The sequence below is a fragment of the Lethenteron reissneri genome, chromosome 26 (genome assembly GCF_015708825.2).
Source record: "Lethenteron reissneri isolate LAM-NWPU_2019-01 chromosome 26, ASM1570882v1, whole genome shotgun sequence".
Lineage (NCBI taxonomy): Eukaryota > Metazoa > Chordata > Hyperoartia > Petromyzontiformes > Petromyzontidae > Lethenteron > Lethenteron reissneri.
The window spans coordinates 14,668,148-14,695,635 of NC_083804.1; the positions used below are offsets into that span (position 1 = coordinate 14,668,148).

Consider the following 27,488-nt stretch of genomic DNA (forward strand, 5'->3'; position numbering starts at 1 on the left):
GCCTCGCTGAGCTGCATGGCTCTTTTTCAGAAGCGACCCGGTCATCACAAATGATAGCTCAACGAAGCGGCTTATCGCGCGGCAATGCACAGCAGCCAAAAACCCTGAACGCGTGATGATTCTAAATGGGGATAGGAAGAATGGGAGGACCCGGAGAAAAAATCCACTCTACCACATAGAGAGACACGCACTCCCCAAATTCATTGGTGGTGTCGGGGTCACGATGGAGCCCACGACCTCATCTATACCAGGCGAGGGAGTTAACATCTCGCCACCGTGGCGCCCAAGACTGACAAAGAGGGCGCGGCTCAAGATGAGCAGCAGGAAGAAGGAAGGAGTGCCGGGCAGGAAACGGGAGGGGGAGAAGGAATGACCGGGCCGAGGTGTAGGGGATGATGGGGGGGTGACGAGAGGGAGAAGAGAGGAGGAAGGGAGAGCGAGTGGACGTGAACTTGCGCGGAGGAGAGGAGAGCGATTCCGAGTGGGCGTGATCACACACAAGTCACGTGGTTTACCGGAGGCTTGAGCTGATTTTTACATAGAGATGCAGGACTGGACTGATTATCCGAATAATCGGATAACACGAGAAGAGTTGGGAGATTTTTATTTATTTGAAAACTTCTCTCCTCCCACGTGTGCCGCTGGACGGGAGGTGACGGGCAGGGTTTTGTGACGTCATCTGGTGTAGTCGGCAACCTCGTGACTAGTAGCTGGGGGGGAGGGAGGTTTGGAGGGGGGGTGGGGGGGGTTTGGGGGGGGGGGCTTTCCCGCCTTCGTGGCGACAGGATGGGGATGCGGCTGCCGTGTCTTATCGGGGCCCCAGTAATCGACCGCGTGATACAAATTTGTCTTTTTATTGATTTTGAGATTGTTAATGAACCTAGACGCGCCTCGTGTCTCCTTACTTGTTAGGACGACCACTGTTGGTGTCCGACAAGGTGTGTTTCCTCTACCCCTGACTGAAAGGGGCTGGGTCGGTGGGCAGTGTGGGAGGGACTGGCAGGGAGGGGTACGGGGCGGGTGTGGGAGGGGTGGGCGGGGGGGGGGGCAAGAAGGCTGGGGGCGAGTTCAGTTGAATTATTAATCGAGTGTCAGGCCCGAGCCTCCACAGCCCACGGCTTCACGCTGCTGCTGCTGCTGCTGCTCGCGTGGGTTGTGAGCTGGCAGGGAGACGGACAGTAGCAGCAGCGGTAGCAGTAGTAGTCAAGATTCCACTGCTGGTTGAGGCCTTGATTCAGCAGTGGATAGATCACGGCGAAGATGATGATGATGCATATCGTTAAAAGTCTTTCATACCGTATGTAGCCAACCGCGCTAATCGGAGGTGCGGGGGAAGGACAACAAACTAAACACAAAAACAGTTCTAAAGAAATGAGTTTTCAATCTAGATGATTCCCTATATCGGAATGAAGGAGTGTTCCAGACGGCTGCAGAAGCACATTTGAACGCGTGCGATGCGGTGACCGACTTTGTTTCGATGGCTAGCCAAAAGCCGCTGCGAGGATGACCGGAGTCTGCATGATGATTTAATGATGATGACGATGACGACGTTAAAGGTGTGTACCCGGAGTGGTTGAAGTGGCCGCGCACGAGGCGCGATCCTGCGACATCGTCTAGTGCGCACAGGGTGGTGCGCCGCTAGCTGCGGATGTCCGAAGTAATTTTTTTCCCCGTTATCTCGCGATGGACGCGGCGCTCAAGATGGGCGCTCGCTCCAGTGGGGGAGGGCCTTCTAGCAGCAGGGACGAGAGCCAGGCAAATGCGGGGGCCGCGCCTTTACCACCAGCCCTTTTACCCACGGCAGTCGTTCTTCAGAGGGGGAGCACTTTCACCCGATGAGACATCACCGGTGTGTGAGGGCCGCCACACGTTTGAAACCATAATCGTCGTCCGATAGCAATGGCTTTTATTATAGCCAGGTAAGCTTCACTGAGTCGGAAGACTGCCTGTGAACAGGGATGTTGATCAGCCCCAATCACTGATCACCGTTGTCATCAACTATATTATCATTGTCACCATCATCGCCATGAGACTGATCATCTTCATAATCGTTGTCATCATCATCATTATTATCGGTATTAATCATCGTAATCACTGCCATCATTGACAGCACGACAATGGGGTTAGTATTGTTGTTGTTGGGGGGGGGGGCACACTACAGGCCAGCAGGGGACCGCCAGTAGCCCCATGCGTGCGGGCTTCACAATAATGGTGTGATGCAAGTAGCAACGGTTGACATTGGCGAGAAGTGCAGAAACGAACGAGTCTTGTAATCCCCCCCTTGAAACCCAAAGTGAGTTGGGTAATCTTGTAATCTGCTGCACCTTTGTCAGTTCAAAGGAGGGGGGGAGGAATGGAGGGTGAGGGACAGTGGGGGGGGGGAGGGCATGTGACCCGTGTTGGAGTTCCACCCTTTGCAAAGTGCTTATGCACAGGGGACTGTGCTTGAGACACCGTGGGTGTGTTTTCTGAATGACGGTGGTTAAGTGTTGTTTGGCCGTACGGACAAACCCCTTGAAGTTTTATTGTCCGTGTGGAGGTGACGAATTCGCCCCCGTACGAGCTCGCGGTGGTGGTGGTGGTGACGATGATTCAGGGTTCGCTGTTTGACACTAGCGATGATGTGGGCAGCGAGTGTTTGTCTCGCCGTGAAAAACAAACGTTCCTTTATGGGCAGGGAATCCGTGGGGGGGGGGGGGTGGAGAGAATCCGTGGGTGGAGCTCTCCACGCTCAGTGCTAACGATAAAGGCACATCCCTGCAATTCGCTTGCTCTCACCCCCCGCCCCACTGGACTAAAACTATGAACTATTTTTTTTATTTTACCCAGGTAAGGCGCACTGAGCTACGTAGCTCTTTTTCAGAGGAGACCCGGCCGCACAAGATAGCTCAACGAAATGGCTTCTCATCACGTGGAAATTTATAGCAGCCAAACAATCCAAACGCGTGACGTTGGTTCGAAATGTGGAGGGAAACAAACTGGAGGACCTGGAGAAAAATCCGCGCGACCACGGGGAGAGAGAGAGCGAGAGACATCGCAAACTCCAAATATACAGCAGCAGGTGTCAGGGTTGGGATCGAACCCATGACCACCTACATACCAAGCGAGATGGTTAACGCCTTGCCACAGTGGCGGAAGGTGCCTCCCGGCTAGGCGGAACCTGGAGCAAAGCTTCCTCCTCCCTAGAGGGAATTTTTGGCCTACTCTTCCATGCTGGCCTGACGTTTTGGAAGAGGCGGGGGGGGGGGGGGTGAGTAACCCATGATTTACCGCACCGCACACGTGGCAACCTCCGGTCGACTTCACCGCGGTGAACCCGTTTCAATTGGCAGGTGGACAGAGGCGGGGGGGAGGGGGCAGGTAGTTGGGGGGGCGGTTTAAGAAACGTGCCCGCAGGCTGCCTGAGCAATCCGTGGCTGTGACTCCGGATATACATCTCTGTACGCGACAATGACGGGACTCTCCTTTAGAATTTTCTTTTTAATCCATTTATTTCTTACTCGTAATCCTCGATGCCGGCACGTAGCGAGCGTGTTTAATCTGGTATCGCTGGAGGAACCCCCCCCCCCGCTCCTGGCTGGGGCGTGCCAGTGGGGTGCGCTGTGTCGCCATTTTATTGTCTCGGCAATCGCCGATCGCTTTCCAACGCTAAATATTTCCCTGCGGTGCCGTCGCCGCCTCCTACTCGCCGGCAATGGGGGCGCGCTAATCCAGTCTTTGTGTGCCCGGGGCTGAGACAAGGAGCCACGTGGACGGGCGGGCACGCCTGAGCGTGCGTTCTCGCGCCAACGTGGCGCTGGCTCGAAAAGAGATGGGACTTGCCAATGACTGCTACCGGCGGTGTCAAGATTGGCCTCCTTGGAGGAGGCTCGTGAAGGATGCTACTGGGTGGTTCTATGTATGTTGAACTTCTTTCGCATCGTACGTAGTCAACCGTGCTAATCGGAGGTGCGGGAGAGGGGAGTGACAACAAACTAAACACAAAAAGCAGTTATTAAGAAATTAGCTTTCAGCAAAGGCGGAGGGCGGAGGAGTGACGCTCGCAGCAACGAGCGAAGCGCCGGGCGGCTCGGACGCAGCGAGTTGGCACGGTGGGGAGCACAGGTGGTGCCATCTGCCAGTCGTCTCAGTTGGTCAACCCCCATGGCACGTGGGTCTGTCCCGTTGACCTGCGGGCGGCGAGCCTTCGCCACTTCGAGCGATGGCACCAAAGCGGGGCAACCTTTGCCTTTGCGTGCAGGTGGCGGACCTGGTGGCGGCAAAGCAGCAGGAGGTCAACAGTCTCGTGGCGGACGGCTACCGCTCCGTGCTGCTGGAGGAGCGGCGCCGCTACTGCTACTTCATCGAGCGCCAGTGCCTCATGGCACAAGCGCTCAGCACCTACCACAGCAAGGTGCCCGCTCGGCTCGTTCGGTCTTTCATTCGTTTCTCACGCCCGTTGGCTCGCTCGTGTGTTCGCTTGCCCGCTCATTCGCTTGTTCATTCACTCGGTCACCTGTTTCACTCGGTCATTTGAGCATTCGGTCACTGCTTCATTCAATGATTTCCCCACATGCATTCAATGATTCACCTATTCGGTTATTTGCACACTCACCGACTTGACTCATTCGCACAGCCATCCACTTCCTTATCCACACGCAAAGACAAAGATCGCCCCCCCCCCCCCCCGTATAGCCTTAACAGACTGTTGGGGCGAGCGCTGTTCGATAGCACCTCACGGAGGCCAGCACAGTACATGGTATCTACACTCCCTTGCACTCACTGCTGTGCGTCTCCCCTTGACATCATGGTGTGCCTCTCCTCGCAATGACTCTCTCCATCTCACCAGAACATTCTGCACAGGCACATCGTGACGGTGTGCCTGTGCTGATACCACCTCTTCGTCCCCCCTTGCCCCTTAATCCCCTCGTGTCCACGTGTCTCCGTGCCAACGTGTCTCCGTGCCAACGTGTGCCCCGTGTCCCCGTCTCCCCGCGGCACAGGCGTCCGATCTGATCTCGCAGAAGCTGCCGATGTGGCTGGAGGTGGGCAGCGACGTGATGCTGATCCCCGACGCGGCGCTGGCGCCCGTCTCCGCGCTGGACGCCAGCGCCCTGCGCGCCGGCGGCCTCGGCGGTGGCGGTGGCGGCGGCGGCAACGACTACATCTCCAACCCCGTGCCCACGCAGAACACCCTGCACATCCCCCCCGAGCTCGCGGCGCTCAAGGGCATCGGCCGATCGCAGCATGAGGTGGGGAGGCGCGTGCGTGGTGAGTGAGTGTGGTGTAAGAGGGTGGTGAGCGTGAGGGTGGTGGGCGAGCGTGGTGTAAGAGGGTGGTGAGCGAGCGTGGTGGGCGAGTGTGGTGTAAGAGGGTGGTGGGCGAGCGTGGTGTAAGAGGTTGGTGAGCGTGCGTGGTGAGCGAGCGTGGTGTAAGAGGGTGGTGTAAGAGGGTGGTGAGCGAGCGTGGTGAGCAAGGCATCCTGCCATCAGTGAGCCATTGACACTTCGCGTGACAGCCTCAAAGTTCACCTATCCTGGCACAAGCGCCGTGGAGTGCCGAACGGCGGTTGTTGTTGTTGTTGCGTAGTGTGAGGTGAGTGTAGTCGAACGGAAGCGTCGTGGTTAGCGCGCTGCGCGATGAACCCGGCGACCCGAGTTCGATTCCCACTCGTGACCAGCACTCGCCCCGACAGTCATCGTCCTCCCGCCTGTGCCGCGTCAGATGAAGCTGGAGCCGCTGAAACTGGACGGGCCGGGCGGTCCGGCGCCATTCGGCGGCGACGGTGGATTCTACGGCACGGAGCAAAAACCCCGCTCGCCGCTCAGCAAACCGCCGCCCGACTTCTACGCCAACACTCTCCCGTCACGCAAGAACATCACTGAGCGCCCCAGCGTGCTCACCACTGGTGAGGAGGGGTGGGGAGTGGGGAGGAGGTGGGGGAGAGTGGGTGAGTTGAGCGAGCGAGTGAGCTTGGTGGGATAGTGAAGCTTTGATTGACCTTGAGGCGGTTACTTCTGCTGAAGATGAAAGTTGTCGTCTGTGCTGTGGTTGGGTGGTGAGTTTGGGTGAGTTTGTGAATGGGTGGGTTGGTGAGTGAGTGAGTGAATACTTACTGGGGTGGTTGTGTGAGCGAGTGAGCGAGTGGGCGCGTGGATTGTTTGGCGAGTGCTTTGTTTCCTGAATGACTGAGTGGTTCTGTGACTGCATTTGTGAGTGGGTGAGTAAGTGCCGTGGGCAAGTGGTTGGGTGTGGGTGAGTGCTTGGGTTACTGAGTGAGTGAGCAGTTTGGTGGTTTACCAAGTGGTGAGTGAGGTGGGTTTGTGGGTTACTGAGTGAGTGAGCAGTTTGGTGGTTTACCAAGTGGTGAGTGAGGTGGGTTTGTGGGTTACTGAGTGGGTTGGTGGGTGAAGCGAGTGGTTGAGTCGGTTGGTGTGTCGGTGCGCTGTGTGTGTAAGTGGGTACATCTAATCGGCTTAAAAATACACACAAATAAAAATTAATAAGGAGAGCAGCTCTGAGCCCCTCCCTGTGGCCTGTGTCAATAACGTGTTTAATTATCAGCTCACAGTGGAGCCCTCGTAACTCAAGACTCATTAAAATATCCTCCCTCCCTCTGAATCCTTCCCTCCCTCCCTCCCTCTGAATCCTTCCCTCCCTCCCTCCCTCTGAATCCTTCCCTTCCCCACTGACGCCCATCTCACTTGTTGCTTGCACCCCTCCCGCCTGTTTATTCCTTCCTCGCTGCCTCCAATTCACTCACCCCTTCTTTCTTTCGACTCGCTCCATTCTTTCATCTCCTCCTTGAATTCTCTTCCCCCTTCTTTCCTTCCATTCATTTCATTCATCCTCTATTCATTCATCACTCCACTTTCCCCCTGCCCTCCTCACATTCATTCATTTATCCCTCCATGAATTAATTCCTGCATCTCCCTTCCATTGAGTCCTTCATGCCCGCATTCAAACATCCCTCTTCCAACCACGTATCCATTTCTGCCCACTTCTATCCCCCCTTCCCTGCTGCCCCCCCCTCCCCAGCAGACCCGTCGTCGGGTCCGTTCCCGCGCACGACGTCGATGTCGACGGGGCTGAACCGCGTGACGGCGGCGCCGGGGCAGCGTCCGCGCGTGGTGGCGGCGTTTGCGCACGACTCCCGGGGCGACGCGTCGCTGCTCTCGTTCCAAGCGGGCGACGGCATCGCGCTGCTGGTGCCCGCGGCGCGCGACGGCTGGCACTACGGCGTCAACGAGCGCACGGCGCAGTGAGAGACGCATGCACGCGCACACGCATGCACAAATGCAAAGTCCCCCCGTGTAGCCTTGGCAGGCCGTCGGGGCAAGTGCTGTTAGCGAGTAGCACCTATGAAGGTCGCCACGACACACGAAGGGGGTGGGTGGCCGACGCCACGCCCGGCCGCCTTTGTCTCCCCAGTGGCGATGTTTACTAGACTCCGCTCCAGGTCCCCATTTTGAGGCTGAGTTGACCTCGTGGAGGCCGGGATCGCAGCGCAGCGCACACGCATACACACACATGCACAGACATACACACACGAACACATACATACGCACAAAGTGGCCGCTCTACCTAATTTATCTGCCCTAGTGGAATAACTATTATGATGATGATGATGGGCCGAGCCGAACCCTGACTTGGACTTGAAAACACATGCGTTCTAAGTCAAGCGGCCGGCCGAATGACAGCGTCGCCGGGCCTGACGGCCTCTTAATCACCAAATGATGAATGAACGAACGCTAACTGAACGCCGGCGTTGCAACTGAAGCACGTGCCCAAAAACCATCAGTGCCAGACCGTGATGAGCATTGTGTCTGTTGGACCCGTAATCTGCATCAAATTGTTGTGCCATGGTTGGCTGTGGCTTTGCAATCGGGTTTCTGTGGCTACACCGTGGCTTATTGCTTGGCAATGAGATTATTGTTTTGGGGGGTGGTGGGCAATGTGTGTTGGGGGTTCTTCAAAGTTTGGAGATAGATTTGGACAAAAATCTCCCGTGCAGCCTCATCAAGGCAGTCCGTGGCAAGTGCTGTTAGTGAGCATCACCAATAAATGACCGTGCCCAACCACTTTTGTGCCTCTAGTGGCGATGTTTATGCTCGTTACTAGGTACTCATTTGAGGCCGAGTCGACCTAGCGGAGGCCCGGTACTGGGTGCAGGTATTTGTCGTTGACGTTGGCCGCGAGTGGGAATCGAACTCTGGTCGCCGGGTTCGTAGCGCAGCGCGCTAACCACTGCACCACTGCTCCCCGCTCACAGGCACAAACGCACGCACACACAAACGTTCACATACCTGTACACAGACACACACACAGGCGCCACACCTTGCGCTGGAGGCTGTGTGAGTGGCGCGGTGGTTGTGGGTTTATCTCAGGGTCGCCCTCTCCCTAGTAACGTTCACAAACAGCACCACGCGCACACACACACACATGCGCGTCACAGGCTCGTGTGCAAAAGACAAAGTTAACCCATATAGCCTCTGCAGACTGCTGGGGCAAGTGCCGTGAGCGAGCGCGCACGGATGAAGGCCTGCAGCATTGTGGCCTGGCCGCCTTTGTTCTCCCCAGTGTTGGTGTGCCACGCACCGCACGAGTTACTCGTTCAAGGCCGAGTCAACCTCGAGGGAGGCCCAGTAGACAGGGAGATCTGGGTGAGTGGTTGGGGATGGGCTGGTGAGTCATGACGGTGACAGAGGCAGCGTGGGGTAGCGTCTCCTGGAGTGTTGTTGGCCAGCACCGCTAACGTGCGTCTCCCCGTGTTTCTGTTCTCTGCGTCTCTCCATGTCCCCGTCTACTCGTGTCTCGCTGTTTCCCTGTGTCTCTGTTTCTCCCTGTGTGTCACCCCCCCCCCCATGTCTCTCTATCTCTGTGTCCCCTCCCCCCGTGACTCTGCAGGAAGGGCTGGTTCCCCTACTCGTACACTCGCGCCATGGAGAGCTCTACGGACGACGACAAGCAGAGGTGAGGGGGGCGGCTTGGAGCCTGCGGCGCGATATCCGGACGCGGCGCCACGTGGGTCTCTGCACGACGGCCGTTAGATGACGGCCGGGCGACCGCTGGACGGTTGTCAGAATCGGCCGCCAGCTCGGAACGTCCGGATCCAAATCCGGTGACCGATTCCGCTGGGATTTCGGTGACGAATGGGGGGGCCCATTGGCGCGCGCACACACACAGATACACGCGCGCGTGCGAGGGCGTACAAACATCACCATGTGCTTGCGACGACGCGCCCTCGTTTCTCAGTGAAACGTGGCACAGGCGCAGCCCCGCAACCGCTCGCTTGCTCGCTTGCTCGCTCGCTCGCTCGCTCGCTGGCACCATTGCTGGAGGGAGGTCACGAAGGGGGGATTTGGTCCCGTCAGACATTTTCATTTCTACCTGTGGCTTAACCGGTTTTTACCGGTTTCTTTTTCATCCCGTTTAGCGGTAACCGATTTGAACGAGCGTAAATTTACACGTCCGAATTGAACCGCATCTCAAGATGGCCGCGGCTGTCCTCATTTTTCGGGGGGAGCGAGACACAGGCAGTCGTTTGTAGATCTCTATGCTCGTCTGCGGCTCTTCATGCGAGTGTGGGAAAGAGACACACAGACGGTCATAGGTCTCTGCGAGTCCATGGGTCTCTGGTCGAGTATATGAGAGAGGGGGCAGTCAGGTCACAAGCAGAAAAGAGGAGGTGGCTGCTGAGCCTGGATTTGAACGGTGGCAGGAAGTCGACAGCACTGATGGCTGGGGTGGACGAGGGGGGGGGGGAAGCCGAGGAGAAGGAAGTTGATCGCAGCCTTCGTCGGGCTTCCACGAGCCGGTCTCCGTTCGGAACCGTCGCAGCTAAGCGGGGCACACCGCCTCGTGCGAAGAGCACGCGGCGGTGCAAGGTGTGACTCACCGGGTGACCGCACTGCGGCGAGACCGGTCCGGTCCGCCCCGAGTCGGGGACGGCGTCGCCTGCGCCGCTCGGCGCCGAGCGTGTTCGCGGCGCGCCCGTCAAACCGATTGTGTAGATTCTCGGAGAGCTGGAATTTCGCCAAACTCTGCCAAAAAATTGTCGCGAGCCTCTCCTCGAGCGAGCCACCGGCTCTCGTGCTGCTGCTGCTCATCGCCATCACGAGCAGTGGAGACTCACGTGTCCCAGCAGTGCCCGGCCGGCTCTGTGTGTGTCCGACACGCCCATTGTGAACATTATGAATCGGCACCCTGAGCGAGATCCCCTTGGGCTTAGGGGAAGTGGGGGGTGGATCCTGGGTGAAGGGGGGTGGTCTTGCTCTCCCACCCCCTGCTGACATCGCTCCCTTGCGCCCCCCCCCCTGCACCTGCATGCCGGCTGTGCCCCCTCCCCCCCCACAATAACCCCCTCGGGACCCCCCCCCCGTATCCCCCACATGCCTCCTGTGCCCCCCCAACATCCCTCGCACGTTCCCACCCCGCATGCCGCCCGTGCCCCCCCATGCCCCCCCCCCGCATGCTCCCCGCCCGTACCCCTTGCATGCCCCCCCCCCGCCTCCCCCAACACCCCCGTGCCCCCCAGCTCTCGCCTGGTGCGCAGCGTGAGCATGGGGAATCTGCTGGAGAAGGAGGGGGGTGGGGCGGGCATCGTGCTGCCGCCCCCCGACTACGACTCGGTGTACTCGCACCCGGACGGGAGGGCCGCCCTCCCTCCGCCCCCCATGCACATCTCCCAGCCCCCGACTCCCGACTACGGGCAGGTGGGAGTTGCGTTCGCGTGTGGGTGTTGCGTGCGTACATGCGTGTGTGTGCGCGTGTCCGTACGTGTGTGTGTGGGGAGCGGTAATGCAGCGGTCAGCGCGCTGCGCTATGAACCTGGCGACCCAGGTTCGATTCCCGCTCATGGCCAACACCGCCAGTAACGATTATCTGAACCGGTCCTGGGCCTCCTCTAGGTCGACTCAGCCTGAAATGAGTACCCAGTGCGGTGTGTAAACATCGCCACTGGGGAGACAAAGGCGGTCGGGCGTGGTGCTGGCCACCCACCCCCTCGTGTACCGTTCCGGCCTTCATAGGTGCTCGCTAACAGCACTTGCCCCTACAGTCTGTTAAGGCTATACGGGGGATCTTTGTCTTTATCTTTGTGTGTGTGTTTGTATGGCGTTCCTCGCTAACGGCGCTTGTAGAGGTTTGCACGCTGCACCGGCGACCCGAGTTCGATTCCCGCTCACGGCCAACACCCAGTGATGACTATCGAACCGGTCTTCGGCCTCCCCTTGGTTAACTCGGCCTCAAATGAGTACCTGATGCGGTGTGTAAACATCGCCACTGGGGAGACGAAGGCCACCTACCACCTCATGTGCTGTGCCCGCCGTCATAGGTGCTCGCTTAACAGCACTTGCCTCAAAAGTCTGTTAAGGCTTTATCGGTTATCGTGCTGTACTATGGATTCCCACTCATGGTCGTCGGTGATTATCTTGAACCAGTACTGGGCCTCTCCGAGGTTGACTTGAGTACTGGGCCTCTCCGAGGTTGACTTGAGATGCTGGTGCGGTGTGTCGAGATCACCGCCGGGGAGACAAAGGCGGTCGGGTGTGGTGCTGGCCACCCACCCCCTCGTGTGCCGTACCGGCCTTCATAGGTGCTCGCTAACAGCACTTTCCCCAACAGCCTGTTCAGGCTATACAGGGCATCTTTGTCTTTGTGCCACTGGATTGAGACCCATCTACACTCTCCAGTGGAGAACCCAGGTTAGTCATAAGGTGACTGAAATCTTGGTTTGAACGCAGGATCTGAGCCGTGCCGGTGTCGTCGTTGCTATGGCCACTGTGCACCCCCCCTGAGTCACCCGGCCACTATCATATTGTTAGAGTGGGTGAATGCATTTTGAGTGAGCGATCGAGTGCATGAGAAGGATAATTTTATTCATTGAGTGGTTTAGTGACTTGAGCGCATGGGTGAGTGAGTGGTTAAACGATTTGGTGAGTGGGTGTGCGAGCCATTGGGTAGATGGTAAGTTGAGTTGGTGTTAAAATGAACGCACGAGTTGAGTAGTGGTTTAGTAAGTGAGTAGGTGCGGCATGAGTGGGAGAGTGGGGTGTTCTAAATCGGCGGGCCAGTGAGTGACTCGGTGAATGAGCGAGCGCATTGCTGAGTCGGTGGGCGAGTGAATTGTTGAGTTGGTGGGCGAGTGAGTGACTCGGTGAATGAGTGAGTGAATTGCTGAGTCGGTGGGCGAGTGAATTGTTGAGTTGGTGGGCAAGCTAGCTGGGTGTGTCTGGAGCTCTGGGCGACCTTGATTTGGTTATTTCTGCCGAAAATTGAAGGTAGCCGCCCGTGCTTTGTTCCGTTTGTGTTTTGTCGATTGTTTACGTCTCCGTGTTGTGGCTGCTTCCTGCTTGTGCTGCCTCCCCATCCCCGCTTCCCCTCCACGCCCTCGCTGGGAATCGTGTGGACGCACGCACGCACTGCGCCATACATACACGCTAACCCCACGATGCACACACACGCGCACGCACGCACGCACGCACTGCGCCATACATACACGCTAACCCCACGATGCACACACACACACGCACACACGCTGCACCATACATACACGCTAACCCCACGATCCACACGCTGCACCATACATACACGCTAACCCCACAATACGCGCGCACACACACGCTGCACCATACATACATACATACACACTAACCTCACTTTCCACACACACGCTTGCATGCACACCCATTCTCGTACACGTCCGTACGCACACATCCCCATGCACACGCGCGCGCCCGTACGCGCGCGTGAACCCCTCCGGTGCGGACAGCCGATGTCGTTCATCTCGTTCACCTCGGCGCTGGTTTGCGCCCCGGCGTTCTGGTGGCTGCGGGAGGATTCCAGCACTTAGCGTCACCGCCGCGCTCGCTCGCGGCTCCCAGTAAACACTCGCCATGCACTGCCACACGCACAGTCACGCACAGCCACATGCACAGTCATGCACAGTCATGCACAGTCACGCACAGTCACGCACAGCCACACGCAGCCACACAGTCACACGCACAGCCACACACAGTCACGCACACAGCCACACACACAGCCACACACACAGCCACACACACAGCCACACACAGCCACACACAGTCACCCACAGCCACACACAGCCACACGCAGCCCACGTGTGGCACCCCACGTGCCCGCCGTGCCTCCTGCTGCTGCTGCTCCTGCAGCTGCACACTCGCCACTGCTGTCGTCTTCTGCGGGCGCTTTGGCAAAAACAATTCATGATTGGAACTCTTACTTCCCTTGTGCAGTGTCCCTTGTGCAGTGTCCCGTGTCCCACTTGCAGTGTCCCGTGTGTATGTGCAGTGTCCTGCTTGCAGTGTCCTGTGTGCGTTTGCAGTGTCTTGTGTCCCATGTGCAGTGTCCCGTCTGCAGTTTCCCATGTCCCATGTCCTATGTCTCGCCTGCAGTGTCTCGTGTGAACCCTTTGCTCACGAGCATGCGGTGGTTATTGACGATGCCTGCCGTGTGTTGCACGATCCTCGACTGGATGTAGACCAGCATGCGTGCGTGCGCGTCTTTGTGCGTGCGTGCGCGTCTTTGTGCCTGCATGCGTTTCATAGGTGTCCACTCACCGCACTTGCCCTCATACAGCCTGTGTACAGCCTGTGTACAGCCGGTGTAGGCTGTACGGGGGATCCTTGCGTGTTGTGTGGCGTGCCCTCCGGAGTGCCGTGCTGCGCCGGAACAGTGCTGGCTCCTCTGTGGAGGCTGGGGTGGTGAGATCACGGTCCAGTTCCGTCCTGAATCGTGTTTCACCGATACCGAATCGGAGTGCCCTGCTTACCGTAATGCCTCGTTATCGTAAGCAGTGTGGTATAGACTGGGTACGGCCAGTGGCGTCGTAACGACATCATCAGCTGTCGCAATCGGTCAGGTTGGGACCCCAATATTTGATTTGTCTCGCAAGGTCGCACCTCGGCTATTACATGTTGCCGCTGATCTTGCCTAATCAGATCATTACGCAAGTGTTTTGTTCTTTTACAATGTTGTTGGAAACATACCCCATGGTGGTTGCCAAGGGGGGCCCCCCAACTCGTAGCTTTGGCCACCGGGGTGGGAGGGGGGGCGGGGGGGGGCAACGAACCTCCTGCCCCCACGCTAGTTACTGCAACTGTTTAGAGCCAGGGCTATGATTTCAGCTCGGGGTAGGCTTGGGGAACTTTAGAGGCAGAGTTAGGGGGTTATGGTCAGGGTTCTAGTAGGGGAGTTGAAGGCTTAGAGCGATGATCAGAGCCAGAGCTCCGGTTAGGTTCTACGGTTATGGTTAGAGTTGGGGTTAGGCTGAGAGCTAAGGCTTGTGGGTTGGGGTTTATGGGTAGAGTTTGGGTTCCGGTGATTTTAAATCTGCGGGTTATAACTGTGCATCGTAGGCCTTGGGTTAACACTGAGGCTAATGCTCAGGTGACAGTCAGAGCCAATGTTACGAACGAACTTTTAAAGTTGGGGTCATAACTTAAGGTCAGGGATAGCGGTTCTTTCGGACTAATAATTAGCTCCGTTGATCGGTGGCCGTTCTGCAGATAGTCCGGATCACCCCTCCATGGTAATGTGGAATTTCCACCGCTAAGCCTGTGGCCGGCAATGGAGAGCAGCGGCAAGCTACCTTTGGCGGGGGAACGGCCTCGCGCGGACGCTGTGCCGACTGAGACCCGCCGTGCAATGGTGAGGGGAAGGGGTGGGAGAGAGTCCATAGCCACGTGCCACTTATCCCACGGCGCATCCTTTGCCGTCATGTGCAATGTCTACGACCTTCGACCCCCCCCCCCCCCACCGTCGCTCCATTTAACACGGAGATGCGGATCTGGTCTGCGTTGGCTGTTGGTGGCGACCCCGCGTGTTACGGGGTCGCCTTGAGCCACACCGGGGGGGGGGGGGGGGGGGGGGTTGTTAGGATTGGGGCACGTGGACCGGTTCGTGCCGGGCCCGCTCCGTCACACGGAAGGTGACAATGAAGCGTACACATTCGAGGTAATAACAAAAAAAAGCTCTGACCGCACGTGCAATTTCCCCACACAGACCGGCGCACCATCCCTAGGAATGGACCGGCCCACCGGGCATTTGCCCTGTGAACTGCCCGTGCCCTATGGCCAGTCCGGGTCTGGCCGTGCGCAAAGCCCCCAACCTCGCTCACCAAGCAAGACCCCGGCGCCAGCCGTACGCGCACCCCCTATGGCCTTGGCAACGGTCGACGAACCCTCAACTTAACAAGGAACATGACGCATAACTAAGCCGAGGCATAAAAAATAACAATCGGTTTTATCCTTTCTGGCAATGAAGCGGTTGTGTTACAATGTTCAAGCACCAAATAGATACATTTTGCAAGGAATCAAGTCTGCGTTAAACCACGCCACGGTACTTGTGGTAAACATGCCAACCGACGTGCTCTGACAGTAAGAGATGGCTTTGTCTTTGCCACTGTTGGCCTACACCTGAGTCGGCAGCCTTATTCGTTGTGGCCAGTCTCCCAAGTGTCGGACCAGCGGACGCCAAAAGGCGAAATGGCGCAAAGGCGAGCAGCTCAGATTCCTCGTGATCGGAATCCGTTTGGTGTTTGATCATCTTAATGCAACCGTTGTTATTGCCAGGAAGGGTTAAAAACGTATTCTTAACTTTTTCATACTTTTGATGCTGGCAAAAATGGTCCCGTGACGAGGCCAGGAGAAACCTGCTTGCTGTACTGCCTCCTACTGGCAGCCCGGCGGTACCGTACGGGAGTGTTGGCCGCTCGTGTTGCCGTGTGTAGCTTTCGTTAATAATAACAATCATAATGACGTAGCGATTTTTTTAGTACGTAGTCGTTTTCTCACGAGTGAATAATAGGGTTAATGTCCAAAAGTCTAAATTGTCTCCCGGCTTGAACGACGAGCATCAGGGGACGACATTTGGGACCCTCCCCCCCCCCCCCCATTTGGGACCCCCCCCCCCATTTGGGACCCTCCCCCCCCCCCCCCCCCCCCATTTGGGACCCCCCCCCCTCCCTCACACTCCTCTGACGGGGCGGGGGGGCAATCATGCCATAGGCCAACAACCTTGTCACTGTGTCGCGCTGTTGTTGTGGTTGTTGTGGTTGTTGTGGTTGTTGTGGTGTTGCGGTGCTTTGCGGTGTGTGTTCGCGTGTGCCTGACACTACAACCCTCGTAGTGCAGCGGTTGGCGCGCTGCGCTACGAACCTGGATACCCGAGTTCGATTCCAGCTCACGGTCCTCCACCAGGGATGGTTATCTCGACCGGTCCTCGGCCTCCCCTAAGTTGACTCGGCCTCAAAAACGAGTACCTGGTGCGGTGTGTAAACATCGCCACTCGAGAGACAAAGACGGTCAGGCATGGTGCTGGCCACCCGCTCCCTCGTGTGCCGTGTCGGCCTTCATAGGTGCTCGCTAACAGCACTTGCCCCAACAGTCTGTTAAAGGCTACACGGGGGATCTTTGTCTTTGTGCCTGACCATCGGTTGTCTGGGTTTAACGAGCAACGTGGAACGACGCACATCGATGTTTTTTGTTTCACGTCCTCGTCGGCTGACCCGTGGGAGATCATTTAGTCCCTTGCCTGTCTTAAAGAAGTTCCTTACCTGTCTTTTGTGGTTTCTTTTCCATCGCAGAATAACAACACAATCCGGAGCAGCAATGGCATGGCTCTCATCCTCAGCAGGTATGGTGATCGCACGGGCGCAAACACACATCCGCCGTGCGGTATTCGCCGACCCTGTAACCGCAATTGGCGGTCGTGTAAGGGCTGCCCATTTCCTTAATCCCCCCTTACCGCGGAGCGACGGTTCACAGCTGACCGGGAGGGCGGTGGCGCGGGGCCGCGGGCGGCAAGTTGCCGCTCGTTGCGGAGGTTTGTGGTTTCGAAATGTACGTGTTCACAGCATGCACACGCGTGTGCACACGTGTATGCTAGCCACACTAACTTCCCAAGTACAAGCTCGTGCGCGTGCATACGCACACAATGAGGCGCACACACACACACACTTGCACCCCCGTGGGGTGCCGCTGAGTTGTGTAAGAAATACTTTTGTATAAACTATTGAACTAAACCTTTTATTTTACCAGGTATAAAGCCACACTGAGCTGTATAGATCATTTTTCTGAAGCAGCCTGGCCACAAATGATGGCACAACCAAGTGGCTTATCGCGTGGAAATTTGTTGTAGCCAAATACTCTAAACGAGTGACGTTGATTCTGAATGTGGAGGGAAAAACCGGGGTACCTGGAGAAAAATCCACGTGACCACGCGGGGACAGACAACATGCAAATTCCAAATATACAGCAGGGCGTCATGGTCGGGATCAAACCCACAAACTCTTGTATACCAGGCGAGGCAGTTAACATCTCGCCTGCGTGCGAGAGACCAGAGCTAATGAATGAAGACGTCTTTGTCCGCTTATATATTTTGTAGCATCACCACGTGTCTCCCGTCCCCTCCCCCACCCCTCCAGCCCCCTTGCCGATGTCGATTTACCCACAGCCAGGTTTTGATAAGAGTTCCGCAGGCGTGTGAGGGTAGGTTCCACCGGCTCGCCGAGCACATGTCGGACCGCGTGGCCGCTTGGCCGCGGTTGGAGGCTAGGGGGGGCGACGTACAGGTCCGCCCCGATTAACATCCACGCTTCGGCAGGGTCCACCGCGTCGCGGAAACCGTGCGGGCACCGGTCAGAGGGCCCGGGGTCTGGGTTTGAATCCCTGTACCCCCCCCCCCCAACCACCACCACCACCACTCCCCCTCCCGGGGGAACCCACCCACTGGGAGGTTGTTAGTCAGAGTGTTGGCGAATTTGGTGACGGGACTGCGCCATGCCAAAAAATAAGTAAGCGTCAAATTTAATTTTCGGTTTTTTTATCACCGAAAATTTCCTTTGGCCCCCTTGCGAGAGAGGGGTCTTAGCGGGATGGCGGTCACGTGGCAAAGGGTCGTGGATGGGACGGAAGCAACGTTTGGTGTCCCGTGTAGGAGACCGGTAAATGTTGGAACGACATTCGGCCATATTTGGGCCAGCAGTTCCAACGACCATGCCAACGTTGGGCCAACGTTGGCATGTTTATCTGGAGATCCATCGGGGAAGAAGCCAGGAGTTGTTTTGCACCATCGTTATGATCATCTTAATTATTATCATTGACATCACCGTCATCCTTGTGGTCATCGTGCGGTGGTGAAATCTCCTTGTGGCATGAGGGAGGAGGGCGGGGGGCATCTGTGGTCTCGAGTGAGAGAGCCATTGGGTGGTCACCATCGTCATGAGATTCACGGTCGCGTCGTCATCTCCGTTTCCATTGCCGTCATTATCGCCACAGTTGCCAATCGGCGTCAAGCGCCTCCATCGTGATCATCGCTGTCGGCGTCATCATCGCGATTCTAGTCGTCACCTTCGATGAGCACGGTTGGCTACTTGTGGTGCCAAAGAAGTTCGACATACGTACATAAATTATCACCGCAATCGTCATCGTCGTCATCATCTGAGATCGCTCCCCGCTGGGGTTGGTAGCGGGAGGGAATGGGGGGGGGGGATGATGGGGGGAGGCTTTGTGTAAGGGACTCCCTCTTTGCCACGTGAGCCGACTCCGCTAGCACGACCGGAGCCAGTCGCACCCAGCGACGGTGAAAGCAATGCCCGTGGCGATGCTGTGATCCACGTGGTGACGGTGGTGGTGGTGGTGGTGGTGGGTGTGTGGGTCTTCGGGTTTCCACGGCGACTGTCTTCGCACTAACCGGGCCAAACCACAGGATACGGAGTACTCGCACAACCACACTGTACCGCGCACTGCAAGTTGAGGCCTCGCAACCACCGCGCTGCATTTGCATCCCGAAGAGTGTTTTCCCTGATGGTGCTGCTGCTGCTGACGATAGTGATGCTCTGGCGAAAAGTGTCAGGATGTGGAACACGTGGCAGCAAGAGCGGCGGAAGGCAGCTCTGGTCTGTCCTGGAATGTTGAGGTGTTTGATCATGTGACCGCGAGCTGCCAATCAGGAGTATGCCGAGGTGAATGCATATGCAGCCTGGATTTAAAATCTCTGGTGTCGTCAAGAAAGCAAAAAAAAAAAGAAAACAGCTTCCAGCACCCAAAGTGATTCTTTGGAGCCCATTTTTTTTCAGTTGTAGGGTGCAGCAGAGGAAATAGGATTCTGGCTGCAAACGTAGCCCAGTGTGCCGGGGTCTGTAGGGACGCACGCGGCTTTGCATCCAGAATGATGTTTCCCTGCAGCTTGCTGCTGCTTTTGTGGAGTCGGAGCTGGATTCAGAATTTTTGAATTTTCTTGTTTTTATAAAGTGAGGTTTTGAAATCCAGGCTTTGTTTTCTGATTGGCTATTCTCTTGGTCACATTATCATGCACCTACATCTCCTGATCTGATATGACCGCTTACATTTTTCCTTGGGTTTGAGCAAATGAGTGGCCCCTCTTGAATTAAATGGCTAAGCAGTTAATTGGCCAATTAATCAACTATTTAATCTGCTGCCTGCTCTGGCCTTAGCCTTGTCGCTTTTTTGTTGTTGCTACTCGGCTGCAGAACAACGCGCTTCCAGATGCAAATAGCGTGCAGCGCGGTGTTGAGAGGTGCTGGACGCGACGCACAAGATCACAGTCCCTTGCCTGTCTTCTCACCCCCCCCCGCCCTCCTAACTAATGAATGGAATGGTCCAGGAGCCTGCACACACACAACTCCCCCACCCCCCCCTAACTAATGAATGGAATGTGCCAGTTGCCTGCATGTGTCAAGCTCTACTAACTGTGAACAATCCTGCAAGGGTCTAAGAACCGGCGCTGTTTGTGTCTTTTGTTTGTGTTTATTCTGCGTTGTTATATTTGCTAATTGTTGGCCCAAATACCTAAAAGTATACATTGTCCATTTTGACCGATTTTCTTTTTTTAATTATCAAGTTCCTCCTTTTTTTAAAAAGTTAATGTTAACTAAATAATACGGTATATATTTATCTATTTTTTAAAGTAGATTTTATTAATCGGGAGTTTCGAGAGGCATATGCGGGAGGGTCATGCCGTGGAATATTTTTGGTAAATTTTATCCGCGTATCAACGTGAGCTCAAGCGAGTAGAACGGGGTGACACCCATTCCCCACCGGTGGCTCTGAACCAGGAGTGGGGAAAATGACGCATTTCCGTGGCAGGGTCACTGCGCTAAATTGGATGTTTCGCTTGGCTGACAATGCAGCCGTCCGCGTCATTCTATCTATCTACGTTGAACTTCTTTCGCACCGCCGTACGTAGGCAACTGTGCAAATCGGAGGTGCAGGGGATGGAAATAAACTCAAAAAGCATTTCTAAAGCAATGAGTTTATGATTTAAACGTGCACGCCTCCAGTGGCTTCCTAATATCAGAAGGAAGAGCAGTTCCAGACGGACGCAGAAGCGCATCTGAAAGCGCGCGATGCAGTGTGCGCGCGCGTGGGGCACGTGGCGGTGATGGCAGTGATGGCGGTGATGGCGATGTGACGTTGGTGTGACGTTGGTTTGACACGCCGCCTCCTCGTGCTTTGCAGCGGAAACCCATTTGCGAGCGTCAAGCTGAAACCCACGGTCACCAACGATCGCTCGGGACCCATGGTCAAGTGAGGCCGCGGATGACCCTGGGGCCCACGGACCTCTTCCCCAAGACCAAGACCACCTCGCGGAGCTCCGCCATGGTTCCTCGCACGCCCCCCCCCCCCAAATCCCTCGTGGTTGGCTTCCTCTTCCTCGCCCGCTGGGCCCAGCTGGGCCCCACAGGGCCCCGCCGCCATTGTTGTCTGTCTGTAACGCCGCTGCGCTTGTTAGATGAATAATAACTTATCATGATTTTTCGTTTATTTTTTCCCGACGTTTAAATTTACCGTCTCTCTGGGTGAGGGCCACATGCAGCAGTTCCTGGTCTCCTCCCGACTCATACCTCCACGCTGGCGGGAGTCGAACCCGGACTTGGCGAACGTGGAGGTCGGACGCGCACGCGTGCGCGCATTTAATTCCGTGTCGGGTTTTTGATGTTTTACTTCGTTAAGCTTTTTCCAGTCATCGTTTATGGAATGTGCGCGAGTTTTTCTGGTTTTTTTTTTGTAATTACACTACACTTGATTGCGTTGCTATTTTCGTGGGGTGGGTGGCGGCACTGTCAACATCAACGTTCGCGCGATGTCGTCCGTGCGTGCGCGCGCAATAACTGTGTCGGCCCGGGTTCGACTCCCAGTCATGCGTGCGCAGGGATACACCAAATATCTCGGCATTAAATACAGGGTGACCCAAAAAAAACGGGCCCCAACTCTAATAGGCCCCGTGTGCACGGGGCCCGTTTTTTTTGGGTCACCCTGTATACGTGACCGCGTCCGGCCGGCGATGGCGCGGCCATCACTCGGCTTCCAGTTTGAGATGACGACGACGACGGCGCCGGTACCAAACCACCGCGACGTTGGCACATCGCACGTGCACCCACGCTGGCACCAACAGGTCCTCTCTTGCTGAAACTCGCCCAGGGCTGCCCCCCCCCCCCCCGTGTCTTCTAGAAGGAGGAGGGGTGTGGCATTAGCGTGTGGCATCGGCTATGGCTTGGGATAGCGGTGGTGCGGTTAGACTCGGCGTTAGGGTTGGGGTTGGCGCCACTGGCGGAGCCGGGGGGGGTGGGGTGGCACGTGCCCCCCCCCCCCCCCCCCAATGATACGTTGGGGGTAAGGATGAGGTTTGGGGGAAGGGTTAGGATTTCCACTCTGGATAGTACTATTGGTTATTGTTAGGGGGCAATGGTCAAGCATAGTACTGGAGTTAAGCTGCGGTAGCGATGTTAACTACCTAGCCTGGTATACAGGCCGTGTGGTCTACCCTGACGCCTGCTGTATATTTCGAGTTTGCATGTGTCTCTTCGTGTGGTCGCGCGAATTTTTCTCTCTGGGCCCTCCGGCTTTTCCCTCCATTTAGAATCGCCGCGCGCTTAGAGTATATGGCTACTGCTATCAATTTCCACATGATGACAAGCCACTTGGTTGTGCCATCATGTGTGACCAGGTCGCGTCTGAATAAGAGCTCGGTAGGCATTGCCTGGTAGGTAAAAAAACTTTTAAAAAAAATCGTTTTAAGCCGAGTGCCGGAGTTTGGAGTAATGGTTAGGGTATAGGATCTGGCTACGTTTTTTTGGGATTTACGTTCAGGTTGGTGTTATGCTTGTGGTCAGGGTGAGAGTTGCAGCTCCATAGTTTGGGGTAAAAGCTACAGTTATCTTTAGGAAACAGGACCGATGTTCGGGTGCTAGGGTTCGAGATGGACCATCCGCTTCATGAATCGTCGCTACACTTGTCATCGGTGAGTTGTGTCAAAACACCCCAAGTGCGTTTCGTTTGTGTTCGCAGACTCCGATCAATTTGCACAAAAAATAAAATATGGATGGGGGGGGGGGGTAAGGAAGGGGTTGTGGGGGCCAGGCATCTGGCACGGCTGTCGCGCACGCTGAGCGACGCTTCAGAATGGACCGACGCGTCGACGGAATTGGATGATCCGAAAAACAAAACCAGGGACTGAAGTCACGTGCGTTTCGCCCGACCAAATCGGAAACCACGGAACCAAGACACCCCGAACTGGGATCGACACATCCGAGGTTGCATGCAGTCATTCGACTTCGTCCAGCTTGCATAGACAGACAGACACACACACATATACGCTTGCGTTCATGCGCGCAAATTTGCACAATGGCGCACACGCGTGTGTACCCGTGCGCAAGCAGATACGCACTCCGGCACGCGCGCACACCCAGGGGCACGTGTGCGTGCAAGCGCGCACGTACGCACCGACGGCAGCCGTGCACACTAAAGGTGACGAATATATTTTTGCACTAAACATAGCAGGTTCTTTCGCAGCAACTGACGGCGAGGATGATGATGATAACGACAACGATGGTTACTGCTACTACTACTGTACAATTATTATTCACTGGCGCTCTGTGTGGGGGGTCGCAATGGCTGTGTCTCCCAAGTCCCTCTGAGGGCATCTCGTGGTGTACAGTTACATTCACAGGCTTCGCTTCGTGGTGAATTCGTATTTATGTGTTGGTGTGCGTGCGTTCAACATGTCTTTTTTTTGGTGCACGTAACGTGTATGAGTTGGGTGTGGTGGTGGTGGTGTGGTTAGCGCGCTGCTCTGCAAACCTGGCGACCCAAGTTCCATTCCCACTCGCGGCCAACATCGGTGACGATTATCTGAATCTGTCCCGGGCATCCCCTAGGTCGACTCGGCATTAAACGAGTGCTGCGTGTAAAAGCATCAGCATCGGTGAGACAAAGGCGGCCGAGCGTGGTGGTGGTGGCCTCACCCTCCCCGCTCGCGTGCTTACCGGCTTGTATAGGGGCTCACGAACAGCACTTGCCACCAACCGTCTGTGCTGAAGGCGACACGGGGGGCGGGGGATCTTTGTCTTTGTATGACTGTGTCCAGTTGTCAAAAGTCAAGCGGGCGTGGTGCTAACCACCCACCACCCCATCGTCACCAAATTCTGGGCTCAACTTGGTGCTCCTCTCGAAGAGCACTTGCCCCAAAAGTCTGTTAAGGCTATGTGGGGGGGGGGGATCTTTGTCTGTATGTGGCCGTGTGTGTGTGTGAACGCATCTGTGTATGTGCGTGTGTCGTTAGTGTTATCGATTGCGAGACCGATCTCAAAAGCCCATCTCCGTGTTGTCTCTCCACGCGACGCCCATGACGATGTTTGTCTTCTTAAAAAAATTCGAACGCCGGAGGCAGAGCGTGTGCGACGAGGGAGTTTTTTACGGGCTCAAAGGTTTCCGTTTTGGGCAAAAGACGGGAAACCAAGACGCTCCAGCCGAGCGGCAGGAGAGGCCTCTCACTTGTCGCCATCCCGGTCTCGTGGTGGGAGATTCCACGTTCATATGGCGGGGTCACAGTCTCATTCGCTTAAAAAAACCACCGCTTGTCACCCACCACCACCACCGTTGGTTTCTCAGCAATTCGTGACAATTCCACATTTCCTGTGGTAGGTACCGACCGCCTTGACGTGACTTATGAAACGGTCGCACGTCACTGACCGTCATCACCGCATGGTACTCATCATATTCCTGTCCGCCGGTGTCACGATTGGTGGTGGTGGCTATGATGTGACCCAAGTTGGCCGGGACTTGAACCTGGCGATCATTTCAGACCATGATTTTTGTTATTGTTGCTACCGTTGCTGCTGCTTTTGATTGATTTTAAGGGTATATAATTTTTGTTGTCTTGCTGGCTAATTGCCCCCCCACCCCACATAAACAACACACACTCTTATGTTGTATGAGCACAAATTATGACTTAAATATATTTTTGTTGATGCGTAAATTCTCGCCAGTGCGGCGTCCGTGCCTTAATAGTCGTCGTCGGGAGTTCAAACTCGCGCGAAATCCGTTTCTCTTCTCGTAAAAACGCACGCGGAGCGTCTCACGGGGCAGCTTGAATCGATACCCGAGGGCGGTCGAAACGTTCTGAGCAATAATCTAAAACCACAATGCCCCCCACCCCACCCCCGGGGACTCTTCATCGCCGTGCATCGTCACAAGGGGGTTGCGCATCAAGCCGGATTCCCCGGATTGTTAAAGACGCACTGTTACCTTCCCCGACATCTTAAAGCGGCGTTCTCCGTTGCAAGGCCCACGGGCCACTCGTGGCCTTTCGTGTGGCCCCTGACGTGCACCCCCCCCCCCCCTCGTCCCCAATCTCCATCATCTTCGTGCTGTCAAACCACCGATGGGTTTCAAATGTGTGGCAGCTCTTGTCACATCTGATGATGTCTTATCGGCGAAAGTGGCTTCCTGCCCTCCCGCCCGCCGCCCCCCTCTGAAAATGAGTGAATACACCTCCTGTCGTCTTAAAGACGAGGCGAGGGGCGAGGGTGGGGGAAGGTGCGTCTTACAAACCCGGTCGGTGCGCTGTGTGTTGTGAGAGAGAGGAGATACCGGACTTGTATACATGTGTTGACACCGGGAATGCAGCGTCTTGGAGGGTGGGGGGGGGTCCTACAATGTAAACGGAGCGTCCTTGCAACCCGCAGTCGCGGTGCCACTTGTCACGCACACCTGGTGGTGGTGGTGGGGGGCTTGGAGTGAATTCCACATTCCCGTGGCCAGTCCCATCTGCGACGTTTACGAACTGTTGATTCTCGGCCAGGGGGTGGGGGTCGGAGTGGGGGGTCGTCTCTGGAGCCGCATGCCGGGACCGCTTCATCACGTGATGTGTGTGTGTGTGTATTCGCACGCATCGGCGGCTCGTGAAAACTTTGAGTTTTGTTACCGAATTGGGAACGAAAAGAAAGGCTGCTCTTGTTGGTGTTTTGGTTGTCGACCCCTGGCTCTAGACAAAGCAATTATGACGACTGCGCTGACGATGATGATGATCTATGAAATGTATTTTTCTAAGGCAACTCCTTCCCTGTTGGGTCTAACGGCATGGGGGTTTGGACAAGATTAGCCAAAAATATATATATTTTGCGTTTAAGCCGCGACGCAGTAAACGTGAAACTTTGGGGTCAGAGTTGCATGTTTCACCGGGAGGCCACGACCCAGTAAAACCTGGAACGTCGGGCCAATGTTGGGGCAACGTTTTCAACCTTCTGTCAACGTTGGCCCAACGTTGCACGTTTTACCGTGTGGAGTGTTGTAATGCAGCAAAAGAGGCTCGTTGTACATATTTTTTTATTCACGGACATCGATGTCTGTGTCCATGAAACATCCCCCACCGCCTGCCTCCCCAACAATGGAATGTCCGTCTCGAGGGGGAGAGGCGTCACGACGCGCGTCTGCAACCGCGTTGGCCACGTGCGCTGGACCAACGTTGGTTCGGCTCCTCCACGATCGATCACGTGGGTTTCTTTTTTTTGCCGTCCGCCTGTCACCTCGCCGACACCGTGATGGTGTGAGCACTGAGATTTGGGGGGCGGATGGTGGTGGTGGTGTAGCGGTTAGCGCGCTGCGCTACGAACCCGGCGACCCCGGGTTCGATTCCCACTCACGGCCAACACCCAGCCACGATTGTCTGCACCGGTCCTGGGCCTCCCCTAGGTCGACTCAGCCGCAAATGAGTACCCGGTTCAATGTGTAAAACGTCGCCACTGGGGTGACAAAGGCGGCCGGGCGTGGTGCTGGCCACCCACCCCCCCTCGTGTGCCGTGCCGGCCTTCATATGTTCTGCTCGCAAACAGCACTTGGCCCAACAGTCTGTTAAGGCTACACGGGGGATCTTTTTCTTTGGGTTTTTTTTTTGGTGGTGTTGTTGTTGATGATGATGGGGTGGCGTACGCCGACCCAGTCTTCCAATAAAACCCGACTTCTCACGAGACCGGCCGCCTCGCTCTGTGACCTCGTTGTTGTTTATTATCGAATGTGCAGGGTTGGGGGGGGGGGAGAGTCGGGGTTGAGGACTTGGGTCGGGGCTCGGGTTAGAAGACCCTGTGGTTGTGTGCGCGCGAGGTTAAGGGGGCAGTGTTTACCGTGGGTGTTAGGTCAGCAATTGGGCCGACAGTCTTAAGGCCATATGGGGTTCTTTGTCTTTGTCTTCAGTTGTGTGTGTGTTTGGTAAATGATTCGGCCTCAAATGAGTTACCTGGCGCGGTGTGTAAACATCGCCACTAGGGAGACAAAGGCGGCCGGGCGTGCTCCAGTCCTGGTCACCCCCCACCTTGTGTGCCGTCTCAGCCTTCATAGGAGTGCTCGTAAACAGCACTTGTCCCAAACATCTGTTAAGGCTACACGGGGGATCTTTGTAAAAAAATGTGCACGAATGTGTAAAAGTATGTGCCTGCGTGTGTACAAATGTTTGTGCTGACTCTGGGCCTCCCCTAGATCGACTCGGCCTTCAAATGAGTAGAGTACCCGGTGTGGTGGGTCAACATCTGTACGAGTACAGGAACCCACTTGCTCTGTACAAGCAACTTCATTGCACGCCATCGCCACTCCTGAGCGTTAGAACACATTCTTTGGCGGCACTGCGTCGTTTGGTAGTCTTGGCACATTCGTCAAGACTCTGGGTTGCCTTATTCGGAATGGTATATAATAGGCAACGTTTCGGGCAACGGCCCTTCATAGCAATAAAGGGCCGTTGCCCGAAACGTTGCCGGTTACATACTTTTTATATTAAGTCGATGTTGTTGATGAATGCAAGTTTAGAAATATCTATTGTTTAAAATCGGTACTCCCATCCCTTTGTGATTCACCAACCCCATCCTCACCCCGAAGTCACTTTGTCCAGAGTGCGTTTCTCGCCAGGAATTGCCGAAGTCTGTTCACGTGACGACTCCACGTGCAACTAAACCGTCGGGTGTTGCAATGCAACTAAACCGTCGGGTGTTGCAATGCATCACCCGACGCTAATTGGGGTTCGGCGTTTTTTGCACTTAAATCCCAATGGAATTCCTCGACCACCAGTCTGGTGTGTGCGCATGACCTGATGCTAATTTGAATTTCGGTGTAAAAACGCTGAACCACAACGGAATTCTTCCGCTGTCGTCCAGGTTTGCGTGACCTCGCGCTGTTTCGGAGTTCAGTGTTTTTGCACTT

The 27,488-nt window shown here is 55.9% G+C and overlaps 1 protein-coding gene across 5 annotated transcripts in view; it reads left to right on the forward strand.

The window, feature by feature from the left end:
- The window catches only part of BAIAP2 (BAR/IMD domain containing adaptor protein 2), a 53,830-nt gene extending 27,559 nt beyond the window's left edge, over window positions 1-26,271 (forward strand). The window contains exons 7-15 of one of the 5 annotated variants that reach the window (XM_061560816.1): window positions 4,241-4,393; window positions 4,983-5,231; window positions 5,704-5,887; window positions 7,018-7,240; window positions 8,887-8,952; window positions 10,517-10,694; window positions 16,586-16,635; window positions 17,426-17,489; window positions 20,481-26,271. In XM_061560816.1, the coding sequence (XP_061416800.1) occupies window positions 4,241-4,393; window positions 4,983-5,231; window positions 5,704-5,887; window positions 7,018-7,240; window positions 8,887-8,952; window positions 10,517-10,694; window positions 16,586-16,635; window positions 17,426-17,465 (1,143 nt within the window). In that variant the 3' untranslated portion in view covers window positions 17,466-17,489; window positions 20,481-26,271. The remainder of the gene's footprint in view (window positions 1-4,240; window positions 4,394-4,982; window positions 5,232-5,703; window positions 5,888-7,017; window positions 7,241-8,886; window positions 8,953-10,516; window positions 10,695-16,585; window positions 16,636-17,425; window positions 17,490-20,480) is intronic. The other 4 variants (XM_061560814.1, XM_061560817.1, XM_061560815.1 and 1 more) reach the window with 4 other exon arrangements.
- Window positions 26,272-27,488: the final 1,217 nt, after the last annotated feature.